General features: G+C 36.9%; 2 protein-coding genes and 1 pseudogene across 2 annotated transcripts; 2 read left to right on the top strand and 1 right to left on the bottom strand.

Moving 5' to 3' along the window:
- Positions 1 to 1,250: 1,250 nt before the first annotated feature.
- LOC133705136 (small ribosomal subunit protein uS5w-like) lies at positions 1,251 to 3,653 on the top strand (annotated as a pseudogene).
- A 332-nt stretch (positions 3,654 to 3,985) lies between these two features.
- On the top strand, positions 3,986 to 4,532 carry LOC133705144 (photosystem II 5 kDa protein, chloroplastic-like). Its single transcript, XM_062130257.1, has one exon. The coding sequence runs from the start codon at positions 4,063 to 4,065 to the stop codon at positions 4,378 to 4,380; it is 318 nt and encodes a 105-aa protein (XP_061986241.1). The 5' UTR covers positions 3,986 to 4,062; the 3' UTR covers positions 4,381 to 4,532.
- Positions 4,533 to 5,374: 842 nt separating this feature from the next.
- Positions 5,375 to 9,887, bottom strand: LOC133705127 (sulfite reductase [ferredoxin], chloroplastic-like). The gene is made up of 8 exons (XM_062130241.1): positions 9,556 to 9,887; positions 8,180 to 8,956; positions 7,787 to 8,083; positions 7,455 to 7,652; positions 6,445 to 6,579; positions 6,204 to 6,320; positions 5,946 to 6,104; positions 5,375 to 5,819 (listed from the first exon to the last, which is right to left on the bottom strand). The coding sequence occupies exons 1-8, from the start codon at positions 9,739 to 9,741 to the stop codon at positions 5,613 to 5,615; spliced, it is 2,076 nt and encodes a 691-aa protein (XP_061986225.1). The 5' UTR covers positions 9,742 to 9,887; the 3' UTR covers positions 5,375 to 5,612.
- Positions 9,888 to 21,037: the final 11,150 nt, after the last annotated feature.

Genomic DNA, 21,037 nt, shown 5'->3' with positions numbered 1-21,037 from the left:
CCACACTTAAACACCTTCAAATCCTTTAAATATTATCTTGTAAGATTTGAGATATTAAAACTTTCAATTGTATTATCCACTATATTGATAGAGTTATTTGTGATAACAAAAATCATACCTATAAACTTTTAAGAGTTAGGTATAAACTCTTAGTATTAATAAGCTAATTTCACCAAGAAAAAAATCTTAAAAATGACATATCTTCAAGTGAGAAAATTTTTTGTGTGGATTCATCAAGTGATGAAATATCTTCCCCAGTGACGTGAAATTTTGATGTAGATTTGTCAAGTGGCTATTGTACTCTTGAACCTGGATTTGTGAAAGAATACAATACTCAAATACGATTTGTTACTTGAGATGAGGGTGTAGACTTGTCGAACCATGTTAAAAACAAGTTTGTAAATTTTTTTCCTTATCTCTTTACTTTAAACACTTTAATTATATTGTTAGTTATTATATTTATTTGAATTAACTTGCATTGTTTGTTAATAAAAAGGATATACTTAGTTCACCCTCCTTGTGTGTTTTTAATCCTATAAAAACATTCCATGCTTGATCTACTGTAAAAAAGAAAGGGAAAAGGAGTGTACCTGTCGAGCTTCGAGAGAAAAGATTGATAGTTACTAGGTTGCCACTTACCATTTCTTGGTGAGCTGAGAGGAGGAGAAATGGATGATGAGTTGAGAGAAAGGGAGACTAGGGTAGAGAAAGGAAAATATATACAAAAAATCATAGAAATGGAATAGACAATAATATTTTTTATATTCAAACTTATAAACTCGTATATATAAAATCATAATTTCACTTGATTCAATCCAATTTTATGGATTTTATCTAATTTAATTTTTTTATTTTTCAATTAATTTTTTACAATAATAATTAATAAAATCATGATTTTGATAACCTTGCTTTGCACCAAGAAAAAAGATAAGAGAGAGAGAGAAGAAGTATAAGAAGGATCAAAGTGACATGGGCTAGAGAGTAGATGGGCCAGAGAGTAGATGGGCCTGGCATGAGAGATTGTGCGGTCTAAGAGATATATTAGTAGGGTGAGCGTACCCTAGGTTCACCCTAATTACCAAATGTTTCGAAAAGTTTTGGAAAACGGGTAATTACTTGAATTGTTTTGGATACTTAGACCAGCCCTGAGCCCTCCACTCTCTTCTTCTTATTATGGGCCTTCTCAATCTTAAGCCCATCACTTGCGCCAAATAATTTGCAGGCAAGCCCAATTGTTAACCCAAACCAAAATAGAAAGAAAGAGAACCCTAAATAAAACACACATGCACAAATATCTAAAACCCTAGCCGCCGCCGTCATCTCTGTTCTCCTCCTCCAAAAACTACATCGCCTCCACACACCAACCCTAATTTTGCAATCATGGCAGACAGAGGAGCAGGAGGAGAACGGGGAGGCGACCGTGGAGCCTTCCGCCGTGGATTTGGCGGCCCACGCGGAGAACGCGGAGGACGAGGTGGTCGCCGCCGTGCTCGCCGTGATTAGGAGGAAAAATGGGTCCCAGTTACCAAGCTTGGCCGTCTCGTTCGCGACGGAAAAATCCGATCTCTCGAACAAATCTACCTCCACTCACTCCCAATCAAAGAGTATCAAATTATTGACACTCTTGTTGGACCAGGCATGAAGGATGAGGTCATGAAGATCACTCCGGTTCAGAAACAAACACGTGCCGGTCAAAGGACTAGGTTTAAGGCCTTTGTGGTTGTTGGTGATGGGAATGGACACGTGGGTTTGGGAGTTAAGTGTTCGAAGGAAGTGGCGACTGCCATTCGTGGGGCTATTATACTGGCCAAATTGTCGGTTATTCCTGTGAGGAGAGGGTATTGGGGTAACAAAATTGGGCAGCCACATACTGTGCCTTGTAAGGTTACTGGGAAGTGTGGGTCTGTAACTGTGAGGATGGTGCCTGCTCCTCGTGGTGCGGGAATTGTCGCGGCTAGAGTGCCGAAGAAGGTGCTTCAATTTGCTGGGATTGAGGATGTTTTTACTTCTTCCAGAGGGTCTACTAAGACTCTTGGCAACTTTGTCAAGGTTTAGTTTTTATTTTTTTTAATCAGTTTAATATGTCTGCCATTATTGCTTATAATTCCTTTCATTAAGTTAATTTGGTTTCGTGGAAATGACTGATCATATTTGTTGACTCTACTTATTGGTAGAAGTTGAGAGTCTCCTGCCTCTCTTCCAATAGTCTTTTGCCCTTCACGTTGTGTTAATGTGTCATCTCAATGAATTCTTCTATATATGTATTTTGTTCACTTTGGTAATTAAGTTTTGTGTACTTAAGTTGTATGTTTCTTATGTTTCTTCAGTAACGTAGTATATTAAGTGATGTTTCCTTGTTGCTACAAGTGGAATGTTTTGCTTCTGTTTGATCCTCAAGTGTGTTTCTGGAGGCAGTCGTTAGTTGGCAGAGTGGGTTAAACATGGCTTTGCCTTTTTTCTTTGTCATTGTTTATGAATATTTTGACATTGTTGAAACCTGGAAGAGTGGCCTGTGAGTGCGTATGCAAGATTTCCTTTTACTGAATTGTTTGGTATTCCTATCTTGCCACAGCCAAAAGTTTTCTGCAATGAAATATTTATTTTTGTGTAATGATGCGAAACATGTTCTGGTTAATTGCATCTTTTTTTTCTTTTATCAATCGATTGAATTAGTTCATGGATGTATTTTGTGATGCAGGCCACTTTTGACTGTCTCTTGAAAACCTATGGTTTCTTGACTCCAGATTTCTGGACGGAGACTCGCTTTATCAAATCTCCTTTCCAAGAGTTCACTGATCTACTAGCAAAGCCAACAAACACCCTTGTCCTTGAAGATGTGGAGAGAGTGGAGGCCTGATTGGAGCTAGGAATTCTGAAAGATGAGGTCATATGTCCAAGAGTAGTATGAATTGCTTAATAGGTTGTTAGGGCTTCAAATATGTGATCTTTTTTGTCATGAATTTTTGATTTTTTAAAAGAAAAAATTATTTTTTTTGACCAACTTGGATTGGTTTGCGGTTAACATCAGTTTAATGCTATGTTTTTTCCGTAATGCACCCTATCTATGTTGTGTTTTATTTAAATTTTGCTGCCTCTGGTGTTTATGTTGTCTCTCCAATCATAAGCAAAAAGTCTCTACATAAAGATTAATGTGGTAAAGTGATGCAAATCAAAGGACCATTGCTTGCATGCTAGAAGATTCGCTGTGACATATTCAAATAGAAAGGATTATTTTCTAGCTTCTGCGGTTGTAAACAGTTCATTTCTTATAATTTTGAGATTTTTGTTGCAGTAAAGTTTGATGTTGGGAGAACATTGAAGGCTGGAATTAGGTTTGAAAAGAAACATGAACAGAACAATAGAGCTGCTTCAAGAGTAGTGAATTTCTAGGTTTCAAGTGAATTTTTTTTTAATTTTCGAGTGCTGATTGAACACCGACAGATGCATTAATAGTTATCAACAGCTCTAATATTGCTCTTGCTCTTGTTGGAAATAATGAATGAACTGGATCTAGGTGCTTCAAATCCGTTCGACATGGAATTTTGTAATAAGGTGAAACAATTCGCTTTTTTCTAGTTTCAGAGCGATGTATTGTGGGACTGTATCATACTGCTATAAAATTATGAGCATGTCATTCGAGGCTATTGGACGTCTCTCTTTTTTTGTCCATTTTTATATAAATTTTGTTGCTTTTTCTGTAGTATTATGATTTCTTTTCCAGGCCCAAAATTTGAAGCCTCAAGTGATGTCCTGGGGAACGAATGTTAGCAATTTACCGAAGATTACTTTTCCTTCCATGTTTTGAGCTCGAGATTAGCTTATTGATGTCCACTACTGACCACAGGGCCTCGTAACCACAAATTCTGGCAAAGATAAAGCAACACGTGGCATTAATCCATTCGTGCAAACACTCTTTGGGATAAGGAAATGGATGATGGTCTCCCATCAAGTCCTTTGAGCCATTTGAACTCCTAAACTAATAATAGTTCAATCCATTCTTTACGTGCCTGTGAGAGTCAGAAACAAACACTCAGAGAAGAGCAAAAAACTTGCAGAGCAGAGATGGCATCCATGACCATGACAGCCTCATTCCTAGCTGGTTCGACCATGGCGAAACAGCCTTTGACAACCCCGCGCAGAGGGCTCATTGTGGCCAAGGCCTCAAGAACCACAGAGGGAGTCAACGTGGAGATGAAGAACAAAGAAGAGAGCAGCAGTGGGAGGAGGGATTTGATGTTTGCAGCTGCAGCTGCTGCTGCCTACTCCATTGCCAGAGTCGCCATCGCTGATGAAGAACCTCAGCGAGGGACCCCAGAAGCTAAGAAGAAGTATGCTCCTATCTGTGTCACAATGCCAACTGCCCGCATCTGCCGCAAGTGACAATTTGATGTTTTATTGTATGCTCGTTGATGTTTGGATTATGAATGTAATGTAAAAGTCGCACTCACTTGTATGCTTTTATTGGAGAAGTCTCCTCCTTTCAAACCTCCTCTTCTCCATCTATGTTTCATTTTATAGAACCCAATTCCTCAGGCCCAATCTCCTCCATGTCTTTCAATTTAAGGTTGCTCAAAAGGACAAAAGGCGTTTACAAACCTTTTATTTTTCAAGGTACAGCGTAGGGTTACCTCCTACTACTCGGGAAACACCTTTGTTTATATTTCATTACAAGAATTAGATTGCAGCACCCAACCACATACTGATCGAACAACTCGACTTTCCCTTCAATTTAGGTTGTCAAAATTATTACTACCAAATAAAACTTCGATACAAATTATCACAAAAAACTTCCATTTTTCTGTAGCTGAAATGGTTGCCTTAAGATATGGCCTCTGGAGGTTACCTTCACCTTCCAGAAACAGTTGATCCAAACTAGAAAGGAATATGACACTGCCGACCTCAATTATCCTGGAATTCAAAACACTATCCGATCCCGAGAGAGACACACAAAAATGGGAACATCAAATACTCGCAGTTTCCAATTTTAATCCAAGAAGAGCTAGTTCTACTTCTGAACCCAAAAAATAAAGAATCAAGAATTGCATGGCAACCGAGAAGGGCTGGGTCTAGCAGCAAGGGCTAGTCCTCCCCTAAGACGAACACGGTTCCAATCCTTGCTGGTAGGGGAACCTGCTTTGAGGTGCCCGAAGATGCCGCGAAGAGGATTAGTCAGGGGCATAGAGAATGTCCTGGTACAATAAAAAAAAGAAAAAAAGAAAAAAAAATTGCATTGCATTGCATGACGACACAAAACGGAGGTTTTCCACTCCATTATCTAGAACCGGTACTTGTTGCATAATTCTTGGAAAGTAAACTGAAAAACATGTCCATGATTACATGCATGGAAAAGAGATTTTATCAGTGGAAAAATAAGTGAAAAACACTCAACAAACATTCACTTAATAAAATTCAAGGCCGTGTAAAATACAGGTCTTGTAAAAAAAGCCTAAACAAGCAAAACTGGGATACAAAATGACACTGACACTTCGCACCATGCATTGCAGCTGTTACCGACCAATAACAGCACAGAAGACTTAGAAAGAGAGACTGTTCCACAATCACCTCAGCCATTTTGCCAGGCAATAAGATTGCGGAAGATATACATAGGTAACTCATTCTCCTTTCTCGTTTTGCTGAGTTGCAGCATAATTGCGAATAACTTCCATGGCCAACTGATGAGCAGTTTTGTTCTGCAATTTTGCAAGTTCATCCATTTTTTCATATGTATCCTTGTCAGTAAAGAGCCTCAGGTTGTATGTAGGTCGTGTAGCCACCACACCATCCCATTTATCAACCCACTCTTGAAGCATCTCAAATCCCTGATAAAAATAATCGAGTCAATACTAAGTGAAATTTTCAATGGGATTGGATAAATTTCACAAGTTAACTTCTCCTCAAATGGGTCGAGAGATGCTAATTTGCAAGGTAGTAAACTCTATACTCACCACACGGTTTGTGAAGTCACCAAATGATTCTTTGGATTGTCTTTTCCGTTTCCAATAATAAAACAGAGGTTCCAAAACCTTTTCAAGGTCATGAATCTTAACCTTATTCATGAAAGTTCTTGCTAATGAAGTTTGATTGGGCGTTCCCCCAAGCCAAATCTGTTTGAAAACAACGTGAATGGTTCATTATGTTTTCCTTTAATTACTTATAAAAAAAGCAAATGAGAAAGGAAGACATCAATGGAGTCCTTGGTATACCTGGTAGCTATTAGGACCATCACCAACAAATCCAAGTTCAGCCATGTATGGTCTGGCACAGCCATTGGGACAGCCAGTTGCCCTTATTACCACAGATTCATTGTATTTAAGACCAACCTGAAATCACAAAGAACTACCTGTAAATGAGGTCTCGATTTCCATTTGCATGGAATTGACAATTCAGCACTTTCATCTATAAATGCTTGGTACATTTCTCACGAACTTGTTTGAATGGACATACCTTCTCAAATACAGCTCTAACACGCTTGAGGATGTCAGGCATTCCCCGTTCAGCTTCAGTGATTGCCAATGGGCAAAGTGGAAAGGCTGGACAAGCCATTGCAGTCAAATTGAGGGGGTCCACATACTTGGGTTGCTGTGCAGGAGCAATATTAATCAAAACCACAAAAATGAAGAAAACAAAACAAAACTAAACAAGTAGAACGAAAACCTAGCTAACCAAATAGACATTGTAATAACCTCAAGAAATTCACTATTTGCCAACTAAACTGCAGCAGAACCATTCAGACAGTAGTAGATGAATGTGTGGAGCAAGAAACAGTCATGTTAAGTGGATCCTTTTGACAGACCATGCAAGAATGTTGTTACAGACTTTAAATGTCAATTACCATTGCAAAAGGTTTGCCTGACAGATCGACTGTTGACATGACATGTGATTATTATGTCCATTACATTGAATAATAATTCTGGAAAGTGTCCACTGATAAATTGATACCAACGAGTGACTATAAAATAGTCTTTAGCAAACTTAACTATTAGTTAAATGAAGGTGTCGTGAGATTTTAAAAAAAGACCTTCGCTCTGCCATTTGATTGGAAAAATAGATGAATAACAGGAAAAGAAATCCAGATATTGTGATGGCATGGTATTTATAACAGTTCAACTCCATGTTAGGTTTCCAATTGTGTGCTAATTCCATCTAAATCATAATGGAACCATCTGATGAGACCTAACCAATTACAACCTTAAATGAAATTGTTTCTTTAAAATATGAAAGCACAATATCAGATCCTTGCTTTAGTTCACAAACAGTTTCATAATCGATCCACTTTAAGAATTCACTAAGAATTAAGAAGTTCAATTATACAAATTCTAACACCCGTCTCAAGGAACAAGAAAATGATATATGCGTGGTCATATTTATCAATGAACTTAACTCTGAGAAAAATTTCACAGTTACGGAATACACAGACAGAAAATAATACAGACATCAAAAGAAAAAGGTCTTACCAGCAAACCAGCCTGTGCAAGAGCTGTGGTTATGGGGTGCTTCCATGCTTTGCGAATACCACACAAGATGATGTTCTGGTTTGGTGTGAGACGTACATCCAAATTGTACTTCTCTATTATTTCCCTTAGCGTCGCCTTCATTTTACCCCCAACACGACCACTATCAACATGGAGCCCACAAAACAACCCGCCATCACCCTACCAATAAATTTCAATCTATCAGTAAGCAGAAAAGACAATAATAAGAAAATGTGTGATCCAAAGCAGGATAGGGAAAACACTTTAATGTGATGAGACAGAACGCAATATGTCACTTATAGATTAGGGCTAACCTGCTCATGCCATCCCAGGTAACTTTTAAACTCCCACTCCGGCAATTCACGGGAAGGCTCAAATTTCCTCCCATAGTATTGCTCCACAACACTTCTAAACTTCTCAATTCCCCAGGAGCTTATCAAATATTTCATCCTGCTGTATTTACGATCATCTCTCCTCCCATTTTCTCGTTGAGTTACAACAATAGCTTTAACTGCATATAAAATGTCCTCCTTTGGTACATAACCCAATGGTTCTGCCAACCGAGGAAAAGTGGTCTCTAGTCTATGAGTTCTTCCCATACCACCACCAACCTGCATCGAAAATTGTAAGAAACCGAAAGCTGTAGGCAGTAAAGAAGAAAAAAGAGGACTGTCGAGTGTTAATAATGTATATTAACCTAGTCTTACATATAAGTTAAACCCCTGAGGTTCGCCATCAGCATCGGTAACCACAACCACACCAATGTCATTTGTGAGAACATCCACAGAGTTATCTGTTGGCACAGTGACAGCAATTTTAAACTTCCTAGGCAAGAATTGAGTTCCATAGATGGGCTCTGGTGACTCAGGGAAGTTTGTTCCATGAGAATTGTCATTGCGGGCCTTCACTACCTCTGGAGGTTCTGCTGACATGATTTTCTCTCCATCCACCCACATATCATAGTAGAAACCAGACTGGGGAGTTAGAAGCGCAGCAATGTTATCAGCCGTTTGCTGTGCAAATTGGTAATCTTTTCTCGCAAATGGAGCAGCAGGGGCCAAAACATTCCTGTTCAGATCTCCACATGCACCAAGAGTTGAACCCATGCTATGTACAATGCTGCTCATCACAGTCTTGAGGTTCTTCTTTAGAACACCATGGAGCTGAAATGTTTGTCTGGTTGTCAATCGGAGAGTTCCGATTCCAAACTGATCAGCAAGATCATCCATGGTCAAGTACAACTTGTTGGGGACTTTCCCGCATGGGTTCTTTGTACGAAGCATAAAGGAGTAGGATCTCCCCCCTCGTTCTTCTCTGTTATACTGCTGATAACTCCCATGGAACTTGATTAGTTGTACAGCAGACTCGTTAATGTTTGGGGCATCAGTGAGCAACTCCTCATTAAGAGGGTACCTGATAAAATTGCTGTGTTCTTTAATAATTTCAACCTTACTACGCTTCGTCTCCGTTTCCGGCTTTACTGGCTGCCCACAAAAATCGTGCAAATTACAAAAAAAAAAAAAGGAACTTCACAAACTTTATCAATAACTATCAACATTCAGCTCATTCTATTCAAGAAACTGCCTTACAATTCTTTAATGTTACTAATAAACAAGTTCACTAAGGAAAACCTAATTATAATTATGTTGAATCAGGAGCATTTCCATTTCGCGGGTTCCAAACACCTTCCTTTTCCTCCCAAATTTACTTAGCACCACACATTTACAAAGAAATTCAACAACATGACATGATTCTGAAGATATTTCGATGTACGGCACCTGAAGTTTAGCTTTTGTATATTTTAAATCGTAGAAAGGACACGACCGGATTGAAAAGAGTAAAAAAGTGAAAACAAACAAGCATTTTCTCCCTACTTTTGACGTTATCTCTTTCCTCAGCATCAAACAGAGAGAAGCGAGATTCAAATAAGCAGCATTCGATAAGGAGAAAAAAAGACTCAATCCAAACAGATCAAAACTAAACAAATTAATTATCCTTTATTTTTTCTACATTTCCTTTTCACCATCAAATTCAGAAAACAAATCATAAATAAGAAGAAAAAAGGCAGTGGGAGAAATCTCACCGTAGAGACAGCTTTAATAAGCGAATTAGGTCTGGAAGTTGAGGACGAAACTGGATAAAAATTGACACGTCTCCTACTCAAACCAACTGGATTCCAACTCCTCAGTCCATCAAAACTCCCTATCTCAATCTTCACCTCCTTCAACACTGCAGTATTAGCTGCAACAAGCGAAGCAGCCGTCGCCATCCGTCTCTCTCACCCTCCCCAACAAAGAAACAAAACCCGAGATAACGAGAACCAAAAGAGTAGTAGAGAAGCAGAGAGGCTGATATTATGTGGAGACTGGTGAATGGAGAAGATAGTAATATAAGCGAAAGCTTTAAAACCGTGAGTGGCTGTATTTTTTATTTTTTATTCTATCAGGCTGGTGGTCTTTGCTATTATGCGCCGTCACGTGCCTGACATGGGCATCTTATAACTGGTGACTCTCCTGTATTACCACGCGCTTTTCCACGCTCTCACATAACATGACGGAATTTGCTATGTGGATTGTGGATGGACTGGGAGAGAGAAGCGTGGTTTGAGGCGCGTGGGGGAGTAGAAAGGACAGAAATGCGAAGCAAAACCAAAGTTGGATTCCATGGTTGATGAACGTGGACGGGATTGCGTTGGTGATGCTAATAATAAAATGAAAAAAAAAAAAAAAAGGGTGGTCAAATTAGGGACTGACTGCTGTGTAAATACTATAATAAATAAATAAAGTCACAGAGAATAATGATAAACGGAGCCGAGCAAAGCAAATTGAAGTTTTGTTTTCGCTAAGAATGGCAAACTCAAATTTTGATCTTCCTTGGAGTACAGCGAGCTGTAGTACTACCGGAATGGGGCCGGCCGCTGCCCTCTCAATTTTTTTCTTAACATGAAAAAAATATGCTAACATGATGCGATGTTTTTAAAAAAAGTAAAAAAAGAAATCAAGATTTTGTATTTAATACTTTTGGTTAACTTAGATAATAAGAATAAAAAATTACGACTACAAAAAAAAAATGATAAAAAAATTGATGAAGTAAAAAAAGATAAAAAAAAAAAACCTTGAATCAAGTTTGTTCGGGTTAGCTTGTTAAATTTATGACCTGATCTTGCCGTCGAGAGCATGTTAAAAAAAATATAAAGTCAATTATCAAATAACTCAATATTCAAGGGTGAAATTGAAAAAAAATACTTAATTAAAAACAAAAAAAATGAGTCAACCTAAGTTAATCCGCTATCCTTATGACCATGGACATATAATTGTTAATGATGGATAAATATTTCTTACAAATGTATTAATGTGGAATAAATATCTTTAACGCAAATGTTAATGAGGAATAAATATATCTTACACAAGTATTAATTTGAGATAAATATCATTGACATAAATATTGATAAGGAACAAATATCTCTTACACGTGTATTAATAAGATGGAAATGTGGTAAGTTATGAGAGATTTTTGCACACTTAAAGGTGTAGTAAAAGTAGGATCCAAGCTAAGAATGGCTTAGGCCAGTGAAAAAAATCTTGAAAAGCCTGTGCAGAGTCCTAAAAATCAGGCTCGGGGGGCTGGGCTCGAGTCATGTGGTTGAACCCGAGAGGGACCTTAACGGGCCTGGATGCGCTGGTTTGGTAGCTTATAGGCCCAAACGTGTCGTCTAGGCCCACAACACCCATGCTTGGGCGCTAGGCTCGAGAGAAACCCCGACCTTATAGGTGGTTGGGCCCATAGCTTTTTGAGCCCATTAAATTTGGTTTAAGCCAACAAATATTTTTTGGGAAATATTGAGAATTTTTTATCCATAAATAGCCTCTCAATTCTTTGTGGTATTTTTTTGTAAAGACTTAAGAAATATTCATGTTTTCTTCAATGGAGTCCTTTATTTTTCTTCGTTTGAGAAAAATAAGGAATATCTCGAGGCACTTCGCTAGAGTATTTACTTGTAGAGTACCATCACAAGTGAAAGAATGCTCATTCCAGCTGGAAAAACACCTAGAGAAACACTTTGATTTCATCCTTAAGGATTTGCAATAGGTCATGACATATGTCACCAATCCGACAAAGGATCACGAAGACCTCCCACTATATAAAAGCTTCCCTTCATTCCATTTCATTTCACATTTGAAGCTCCACTTTTTAAAACTTCTCTTTTAACTTATTTTGCTAAGGTGTTCTACCGTGTGAAGTGTGTTCTTGGTGGAGAGTAATCGCGTAAAGTATAAGACCCAAAGTCAGCCCAAACCCGACCCCAAGTCAGCCCAAACCCAACCTAAGTTAACCTAGGTATATAAGAAAAAGTTGCAAGGGGATTACTTTTTTCTTTTCTAATTCTTATGGCCATCATAACCATTTCCCCATCAAACCAAGGATTTCAGTTTATGATCTTGAGTTTTTTTTGTTTCAAGAAAGGTTGAAGTAGCGAGTAAGTGATTATCTCTCTCATATTACTTTTGATTATGGTTTGTTTATGGAAAGATTAAAGAAGAGATTAGGTTTTATAAGGATTTGAAGTTTATTTTGTTAAGATTAATTCATCATTATTAAGGGTTTAATGTTAAGTGATTGATTTTAAGTATCTTATTAAAAATAAGGATTTATGAGTTAATTTGTTTAAATTAATTTTTTTATGGGTTAAGAAATCCATTTCAACCTTGATGGAAAATCTGGACAGAATGGTCTTGAGGTTGAAGATGACAAAATTTTATTTTGGTCCTTGATTTATGGAAATTACACTTTAGTCCCTAAACTTTGAAAAATTATAATTTGACCCCTGATATGTTTTTTGAGATTCTAGACTGTGTTATTATGAGGTTAAGGATGGTAAATCTTAGTTTGATAATTTATTTGGAATATTTTCAGTTTGGTCCCTCAATTTTAGGGATTTAAATTTTAGTCCCTGAACTTTTAAAAAAGTACATTTTGGTCCCTGGTTTGTTCTAGACGGAATTATGGATGGTTTATGGGTGAAATTTCAGTATGATTATGTATTTACAGTTTGGTCCAGTTTTGGTAAAATTATGTTTTGGTCCCTGTTTTGGAAAATTATCGTTTGTCCCTAAACCTAGGAGACTAAACCTGGTTTTCTTCCATGCATTATAATCTTTTATTTGTGTTGTTTTGAGTATATTTCATATTTTTTTTATAGGTTCTCCTAACGATTCTCAATAGGTTTTTCAGATCTTTTACCTGATATTCCTTTTAATCTATATTTTTCCGGGTGAGTAGGATGATCTTTAATATGCATATAATATAAATAAATATGTATGTTGATTATATGATGAGTACAACTAGTTAATTTCTTAAATATTTATATATGTTGCTTTATTTCCCGAGTACTTATTTATTCTTGAATTTGCACTCGCAATCTATCGAACTAAATTCTATTTGATATGATATACGTTTCTTTAATGATTTTGTGGATATCTATTAAGCTTTGATATAGGACTTGTCAGTAACTTCATGCTAACATAGAGTAGTTAGCCTATATGCACATAATATTCTGTATACCTAGCTGGTGAGCAAGGCATCAGCCTGTGACGACTGATCATCCCACAATAGTCACCTTTGGGTGTCATCTGGTCACTTTTGAGTGTTATCTGGTCACCTTCGGGTGTCATCTGATCTCTAACATGTATTCCACTACTTTATGATAATATGTTTAGTATGTATAAGTATATGTATATCAAGATAAATCGACTTGAAAACTATTAATATCTAAAATGTATATTAAATATTATTCCCTCACTGAGTTGGTTGAACTCACCCCTCATTCTTAATATTACTTTAGGTTCTTAGTTTCTGATAGTAGATGAACTTTATTGAGTGTTCCTGCTTCTTCAGTTTTGGTCGGTATGCATTGCTTGTTTTGCGAGGCTTTCTTTTTAGTTTTGATTCGATGTCTTAAATGCTCCACTGTTACCTTGTTTTAATTAAGTTTGGATTTTGACAATGTATTGAGTATTATGAATTATTGCTTTTATTTTAATTACTGATAAGAAGTTTTGAACTATCTTTTGGTTTCATCAGTTTTGAATAATATAATATTTCTGAAGATTATAAAATGCTGTGTATTTTTGAATAACTTGTTCTTTTGATATGTCTGTTCTGAGGCTTAGCGTAGGTGGGGTATCCTTTCGACACCGCTCCTACGTTGCCGGTCATGGACCTGGGATTCGAGTTGTGACATGTGTAGCCTTTGTATGAAGTATGGTAACATAGCATGGAATGAAGTTTAGAGGGGTTCATCTTGAGGTAACCTACTTATACGTAACATTTTTCGTAAAAAAAATAGATCCAAAGAAAGGGAAATAGGTAGCCTCTAGTTGTGATTCTATATTTAGACTAGGACCTTCAAAAACTAGGGGTTCTAATAGGGAGTTGGGAATGATCAAAAACATGCCAAGGACTAGGGAGCTGGCGTCTGTTTATTGGGAACCTGTATATTACTTAGGGCTTCTGAGGACACAAAAGAAAGTAACTTGACTACTAAACAAATAGTTAGGGATAACGACAAACAGAGGGGGGTATTTAGCCATAATCCCCCACGAGTTGGAGAGGATTGGCAAACAAACTAGGAGTTCATATCAAGGTCTATATGAGATCACTGCACCCTACTTCATGTTTGATCTAAGATATATCTTCCCTCAATAAAGGTTCATAAGGGATCTATTATTCCATTACAACATTAGTGTTAACCAGCTACATCCTAATGGATGGGTTTTACTGAAGGCCTTTGAGGAGTATTTTGTAATGATAGGGTTAGAGCCATCTGAAAAAATATTTAGAAAATATTACACCCTAAATGGTTGCCCTCAAGGTGGCCATGATGTTCATTGGCTCTTCACCTTCTCTAGTTGACCTAAAAGTTCTATGAAAAACATACTAGAGGATAAGACCACCCATGTGAAGGGGTGGCATGGGAGATGGCTAATAATAAGGCATACTAGAAAGGTTCCCTAGGGTAGAGATTAGAGGTATAGGGTTGTCCCTCTTTCTGACAAATTTCTTAGGCAGATGCTAATATAAGACTAAGTCTAAGTAGCTTTGACAAGGATGTGTACATGAATATGAAGAGATCTTTCATTCACTACAATATGAATCCAATGGTGAGATCTTCCTTTCACTATAACGTGAATCTAATAGTAAGGGGGTAATACCTGAAGAGTAGGAAGGGTTTGTAAGATTTCATACTTGGTATGTAATTCAATATATTTATCGTGTTTTAACTTTGTTTTGAGGAAAATCTATCTTTGAAGGAAGAGTTCTAGGAAAAGATTGGGAGAGAGAAGGTTAAGGTTAGAGAGGAAAGTGTAGAGGTTAAGGAGACATTTAACTCATAGATTGCAAAGATAAAAGAGGTTTATCAAGAGATGGACAATAATTCTACTGATGAGCTTATTTCTGAGCCTATCACCAATAGAAGAAGTCAATCCTCAGTCTTTAGAGGGAAGAGAGAAAACATTCCCCCTAATATTTTAATTAAAGCTACCATGAGAGCTAAAAAGAGAAGAGTGCCCTCAAAATAAGGGCCTCATGATGTTATTGGGGATATAACACCTATTTTTATGACCGTGTCTCCACCTACGATTATATTTAGCCAGTGACCACTATCATCAGGGCTCTCGCCAAGAGCTTCACACCCCAGGCTAGATTGTATGATCTTAAGGCAAGCTCTTTTTATGTTAGGCTAAGGATTGGTTTTGCAAGTCCTTTTGCACTACTTTTGTATGAGAAAGAGAGGAATGTCTTGCGGTATTTTATTAGAGCAAATGATATCATTTTGGGGGTTGATAGCTTGGTGACTGTGGATATAATAGAAAAACTCTTGGATCACCTTTTCAGATGTCGATCAATTGTATGATCGAAGTTTTGCTCGTCATTTTGGTCTTACTAAACAACTTCTTTTTTATGTGATAATTTTCTTAGTAGACACACTTAGATTTGTCATTGTTTTCTTACTAATATCTCTTTGTTTTGTTTTAGGGTTTTCTGATGAATGTTTGTTCTTAAAGGCGCTGGATTGCCAAAAAGAACCAAATAAGGATGATTTTGGCTCAGTTAAAGGAAAACTAAAAAAAAACTTAAAACCTTAGAGATGAAAAGACATAGCTGAAGGCTTAGTTAAGAGAGATTGAGGAGGCTTATGATATCTATATTCGCGATACCCAATAAGCCTACAGGATAGACTGAGGATAAAGATCCCTAAGCATCCAAGCTAAGTCCCATCATAGAAAAGGTTTGTTTGGTAGAGGATGAGTCATCCTCCCCTATACAATCCTATAAGGCTTCAAAGACAAAAATGGCAGCTTTAAAGATAAAACTAGTGTCAGCAAAGAGGGCCTCTCGAGAGGATTATGCTTGGTTAAAGGCACCGAACTCATCTAATAAGTTCTTTACAATATTTAAAAGATCTCAAGCTTTAGATATGTACATTGCAGATAAGGTATTTATGGTTATATCCAACATCCATTTTTATCATCTGTTAACTGGGATAACAGTGGACTTCTTAGTTGTATGTGACCCTTACCCTATTTTTTATTTTGCCAATATTTACCCGAGTCAAGCAGTTATTGTTGTTTGTGATGAGTACTGGCAAATGAGCTTGGGGATTGATGGTAAACTTAGCCTTAGTAAGGAGTAGTAGTCTCTAGTGGGGAATGATAGTCTTCTTAGGAATTATCCCTAGCTTTATGGGGTTTTCTGTTTATATTAAGTACTTTCATTTCTATTGTTTGGTTTGTATCAAATACATTGATTTTATGAATGTATTAATATATGTCATCTAACTTTATCTCGCTAAATATGTTTGATCTTTCTTCATACTTGGTTTTTATGATTTAGATTTATAAGGGTCCAAAGCCCCATATATACTTAAGGTATAAAGCCCTTCAAAGTAGTGGAGTCAATGTCCTCCATCAAGCAACCCTTTTATTTAAGACAATAGAACTGCCAAGTATTGGTGGAACTTATATTTAGAACAATTTTAATGCTCAAGACTAGACTTGGGTCATACATAGAAAATAAGGGTGGCTAGTAAACAATCTCAGCCCAAGAGGTGTCGGGCACATATAGAACTTGGGCATGTGAAGTGATAAGCCATGTTAAAGAAAAGTTATAGTTAAATTTATTATCCTCTTAACTGAAACCTAGAGGAGACTCTTGGTTGCAGTTAATACTTAAAGTAGTCTGGTAATAACATGAAGCGTCGGAGTCCCTTAGAGAGTTTTATATATTTGAGGTTGTACTATCAAATGGGAGGCATGTGGCCTCCCTAGTGATAGCATGAGACCTGAAAGCCCTACTTGAGAGTTGTGTCGATCCTAGATTGCTCTAGCGAGTGAGAGCTCGTGGCCTCCCTGGCAATAGCATTAGACCTGGAAGCCTTACTAAAGAGTTGTGTAAATCCTAGATCGTACTGACAGGTGAGAGGCTCATAGCCTCCCTAATTATAGCATGAGGCCCAAAAGCCCCATTTGAGGATTAGTTTACCTATTTTTAGGTTAGTTTACCTTAACTTTCCATATTGCTTGTCATTTCTAAATTTTTGAGTATCAAGTCTCTAAATTTAAACCTTATGTTTTTAACCTTGGCGTTGTGGTGCCAAGTAGTTTTATGTCGATAGGTTTCGCTCTTCACTACCACAGTCATCAGGATTTTTCTAGTAGGTCTAGGTTGGTCCCAAGTCCTTGCTCATTTCTTTTTAAGGATAATGGGTGACTTTTGGACATGGAAACCCAATTTCAACTGGTATTATGGCCTTAGTGGCATATGTGATGAAGAATGGAGTTTTCCTAATGGATGTTTTTTTAGTCATTTTGTAGGCCCATAAATCTTGTTATGTTTTTTTTTCACTTTGACTTGGCTTTTTTCATCTTATTTTTTAGCCAATTGAGTTAGACTTTGTTGGTGAGATTGGCTTAACCATTGATTTGGGGAAGTGACACTAAATAAAACTTTTGAACAATATAGAGTCTTTAACATTGCTATTTCATTTCATGGTTGTCAAATTGCATCCTATTATTGGTTATCAAGACTTTGGGAAGTCCAAATTGACATATAATATTCTTCCAAATGAAAAGGATCACTTTATTGATGATTATGTCTGCCAAGGCCTCAACCTCTATTCATTTGATGAAGTAGTCAACAAGTACTATGAAAAATTGTTTGTTACCTATGATCTTAGGGAAAAACCCAAAATATACGAATCCCTCATTAGGAGAAAGACCAAGAGAAGACTACAAGTGTCATCTCTGCAAAAGGCTAGCGAGAGATTAAGGTAAATCTTTGGTATTTGTTAGATCTTCTAATCAAGTTTATGGCATCACAAAACATAGTTGGTAAGTAGAAACCTCTTCGGGTGGCAAGAGCTTTGCGACCCACGTAAAGGTTATATATCCTTTTTTTGATCTCTTTTAAAACATATATGCTTACTTCGAGGATAGACACTTAATGAGTGGAGTCGAGATGGACCTTTGGTATAGGACATCATTATCAAAAGGTATCTTCTCAGTGAGCAGGTAATGTCTTATAGGTGTTAATCAATCTTTACCGCTAGCAATTAGGGCAATCACTAGTTTCTCTTCCCTTATACTTGGGTTCTCTAAAGTTTCAGTCCATATGTCTATAGGAGAGCTCTTCTAAATTGAAGCTTGCAAGTTTGGATAAAAGGTATGTCCGATTATTATCTTCCCTTATTAATGGTGATGTATAGAGGAGTGGAAACCTCCTAAGATATACTGAACATTCATGAGCTAGTCCTTTCTTATTATTTCTTAAGCTTGGGTTCCTACTAAAGGAACGATTCCACTTGGAAGATCTTTCTAGGTGACTCTTCTTATTATAAAAACAGAGGGGTCTATGCCACAACACACTTGTCTCTTCCACCCGTATATAATTTTTCATGACTTGCTTCATCTAAAACAAGTTTCTATCTAGCAAGGCATAAAGCTTTCGTCATAAAGCACATTTTCTTACATCACTTATTAAGGTCACGAGCTCAAACAACTCTTTCACCTTGAGCATCTCCTCATTGAATCTCTTTGAATATGTCGTGTAAACTCATTCTCTCGCTAGGCAATCCTAAAGAGCTTCATAAAGCTTCACTTGATGAGTATACTTATACTAAAACACCATATTAGTTTTGGCATATAAATCATTGAAACCTCCAATAGAGCTTGTCTACAAATTATTATATCAGGCACACGTGGATCCACAAAAAGTTATATGAATGATCTTGCAAATTATATTGTTGTCCTAGATGACCACCTCCAAGCTATTTCATATATTTTGCACATGTTCCCTTAGGTCAGTAAGACCATTGTAATTGTCCAAGCTTATTTTTGTAAAGATGTAATCCCGAGGAATCCGGGTATTTAAAACTTGCTTGGAAAAGGAAGAGCCATGTACTTGACGGGGGCTTTAAGCATTTTTCAGGATGCACTTAAAGACTAACCATCTCTCGATCCTTTATCTACGAGTAATCTTGAGCAGAATGACAGGATTGGTAACTATCATTTATCCCACAATAATGAGAAGAATCACTCCTTGAATACATGTTATGTGCATGGGTATCATGATGACATGAGCAACCTCTTGTAGGGCTTGATGAACGTTGAGGCTAAACATTTTCTTGAATGTACTTTTGCCCTTGAAGTAGTGTAACTATCTACAAGTGTTGGGAACGACTGGTGACGGTGGTATTGATGCATCTAATGTCACCGAGTGTGCTAATACTTGTTGGGGTATCAAGACTTGATTTTGCCCCTGAGTTTCTAACATCACTTGAGTTAAGATTTGCATTTGATTAATGAGTTGTTAGAAGTCCAACTAGATAAAAGTGCTCGTGATAACAAGTAGATCTGTCACGTGTCTTGGTCCAGGTATGTCTTGTTGCCTGCTATAAAATAACTTAGAAATATCAAAAACAAGTTCTAAAAAGAAATTAATAGCTTTTTGTTTATTTTTCTCATAGACAACGTCAATTGATGACATTTTAAAACCTAAGATTCTTTGGAATAGGGTTCTTTGGTGGTTGAATTATGGGTTAATTAAGTGTTTATTCAATTAAATCCACTATTCACAATAAAAAAAAAGATATATCTTGATGAAAATCTCTTGATACCTACAAAAAAATCCTATTTGGATGGATCTAAGGGCCCTTGAATGCTTAAGTTAGTATTGTTGTAGAGAAAAAATAATAAATATGCTAAAAAACATTAAATTATAAGAACAATATTGTTTATTTTTATTTTGGTATGAAATGAATATTAAGTGGAGAGATGATATGTGTGTTTAAGAATAAAAATTATGAATCTCTTACCTAGGTGGTTTAAGAGGTATTTATACCTCATAAACCTTGTTTTTTTGCGTGAGAGAGAGGGCTGGAAAGTAATTCTACTCTTGTAATATTAATAAGAGATAAATATCTCTTATATATACATTAATGTGAGATAAATATCTCTGACACAACTATTAATGAGAAAAAATCTCTTACACATGTATTAATGAGATAAAAATATGGTAGGTCATAGAAGACTTTTGCACACTTATAGGTGTAGGAGGAGTAAGATCTGGTTAAAGAATGCCTTGGATCAATGAAAAATTCTTGAGGAGCCCGTACAAGGACATGAAAAATCAGGATCGGGGGGTTGTGCTTGAGTTATGTGGTTGAGCCTAAAAGGCGGCCAAGTAGGGCCAGGTACACTAGTTTGGCACCTTATGGGCCTAACATGTTGAATGGGTCTATAACATTTGATCCGGGCAACTGGATGCCAGGCGCATGATTTTTTCAACCCATTAAATTTGGTTTGGGCCAACAAAAAAATTGTTTTGGAAAATAATGAGAAATCTTGATCCATCACCTTCCATTCTCCCGGACTTGTTCTCCTTAGGCCAACAAATAATGACGAAGGCTGTGTGATGAGAATTATTCCAGGAAAAGACTTGGTAAAACAAAATTGAGGACACCGGTGGTTGAAGTTACAGAAAACAACAAAAAATCAAATTAATCGGCCTTGAAATATGATCAAGTAAACATGAATGATTAATTAACAGAACAGTTACATACTCTACACAAATTCCTTACGATTGTGATTAGATCGTTTTCTGCATTACATACAAGAATAAGTTGTTGTTGACTGTTGCTTGCCTGCTTATCTCAATCAATGAATGATATATAATAGGCATTTGAGGTACTTCTGCTACTATATGATGTTTTTTTTCCTAAACCAGCTGGATCAGAACAAGAGGTCCTGACCATTGATTTGGTAAGGATTCAAGTCTTCAGTCTATGGCAAGCTTTGAGAGGCTAAAGCTCCCTTCTTTCCTTTTCCGTTCTGCTATAATGTTCCAGATATTGATCGGGGTGTTTTCTACACGCTGGGAGAAACGATTTTTCTTTTCTGGCGCTACTTATCAGGAAATATTTAGTTCTTAGCAACAATGGTGAATTGCACATTTGTCTTGGTTTATGATATTTAGTGACCATGCATAAGAGAAATATGTGCAGATAA

Source organism: Populus nigra, chromosome 1 (assembly GCF_951802175.1).
Source record: "Populus nigra chromosome 1, ddPopNigr1.1, whole genome shotgun sequence".
In the NCBI taxonomy this organism is placed as follows: Eukaryota; Viridiplantae; Streptophyta; class Magnoliopsida; order Malpighiales; family Salicaceae; genus Populus; species Populus nigra.
Note: the sequence above shows the minus strand (reverse complement) of the source record. Positions and strands in the feature narration are given on the sequence as shown.

Excerpts from the sequence above, each read along its gene's own strand:
- LOC133705144 (XM_062130257.1), top strand. The coding sequence starts at position 4,063 with ATGGCATCCATGACCATGACAGCCTCATTCCTAGCTGGTTCGACCATG.
- LOC133705127 (XM_062130241.1), bottom strand. The coding sequence starts at position 9,741 with ATGGCGACGGCTGCTTCGCTTGTTGCAGCTAATACTGCAGTGTTGAAG. Across the intron at positions 8,957-9,555 it reads TTATTAAAGCTGTCTCTACG|CCAGTAAAGCCGGAAACGGA; the intron begins GTGAGATTTCTC and ends TTTTGTGGGCAG. Across the intron at positions 6,105-6,203 it reads ATGGTCCTAATAGCTACCAG|ATTTGGCTTGGGGGAACGCC; the intron begins GTATACCAAGGA and ends GTTTTCAAACAG.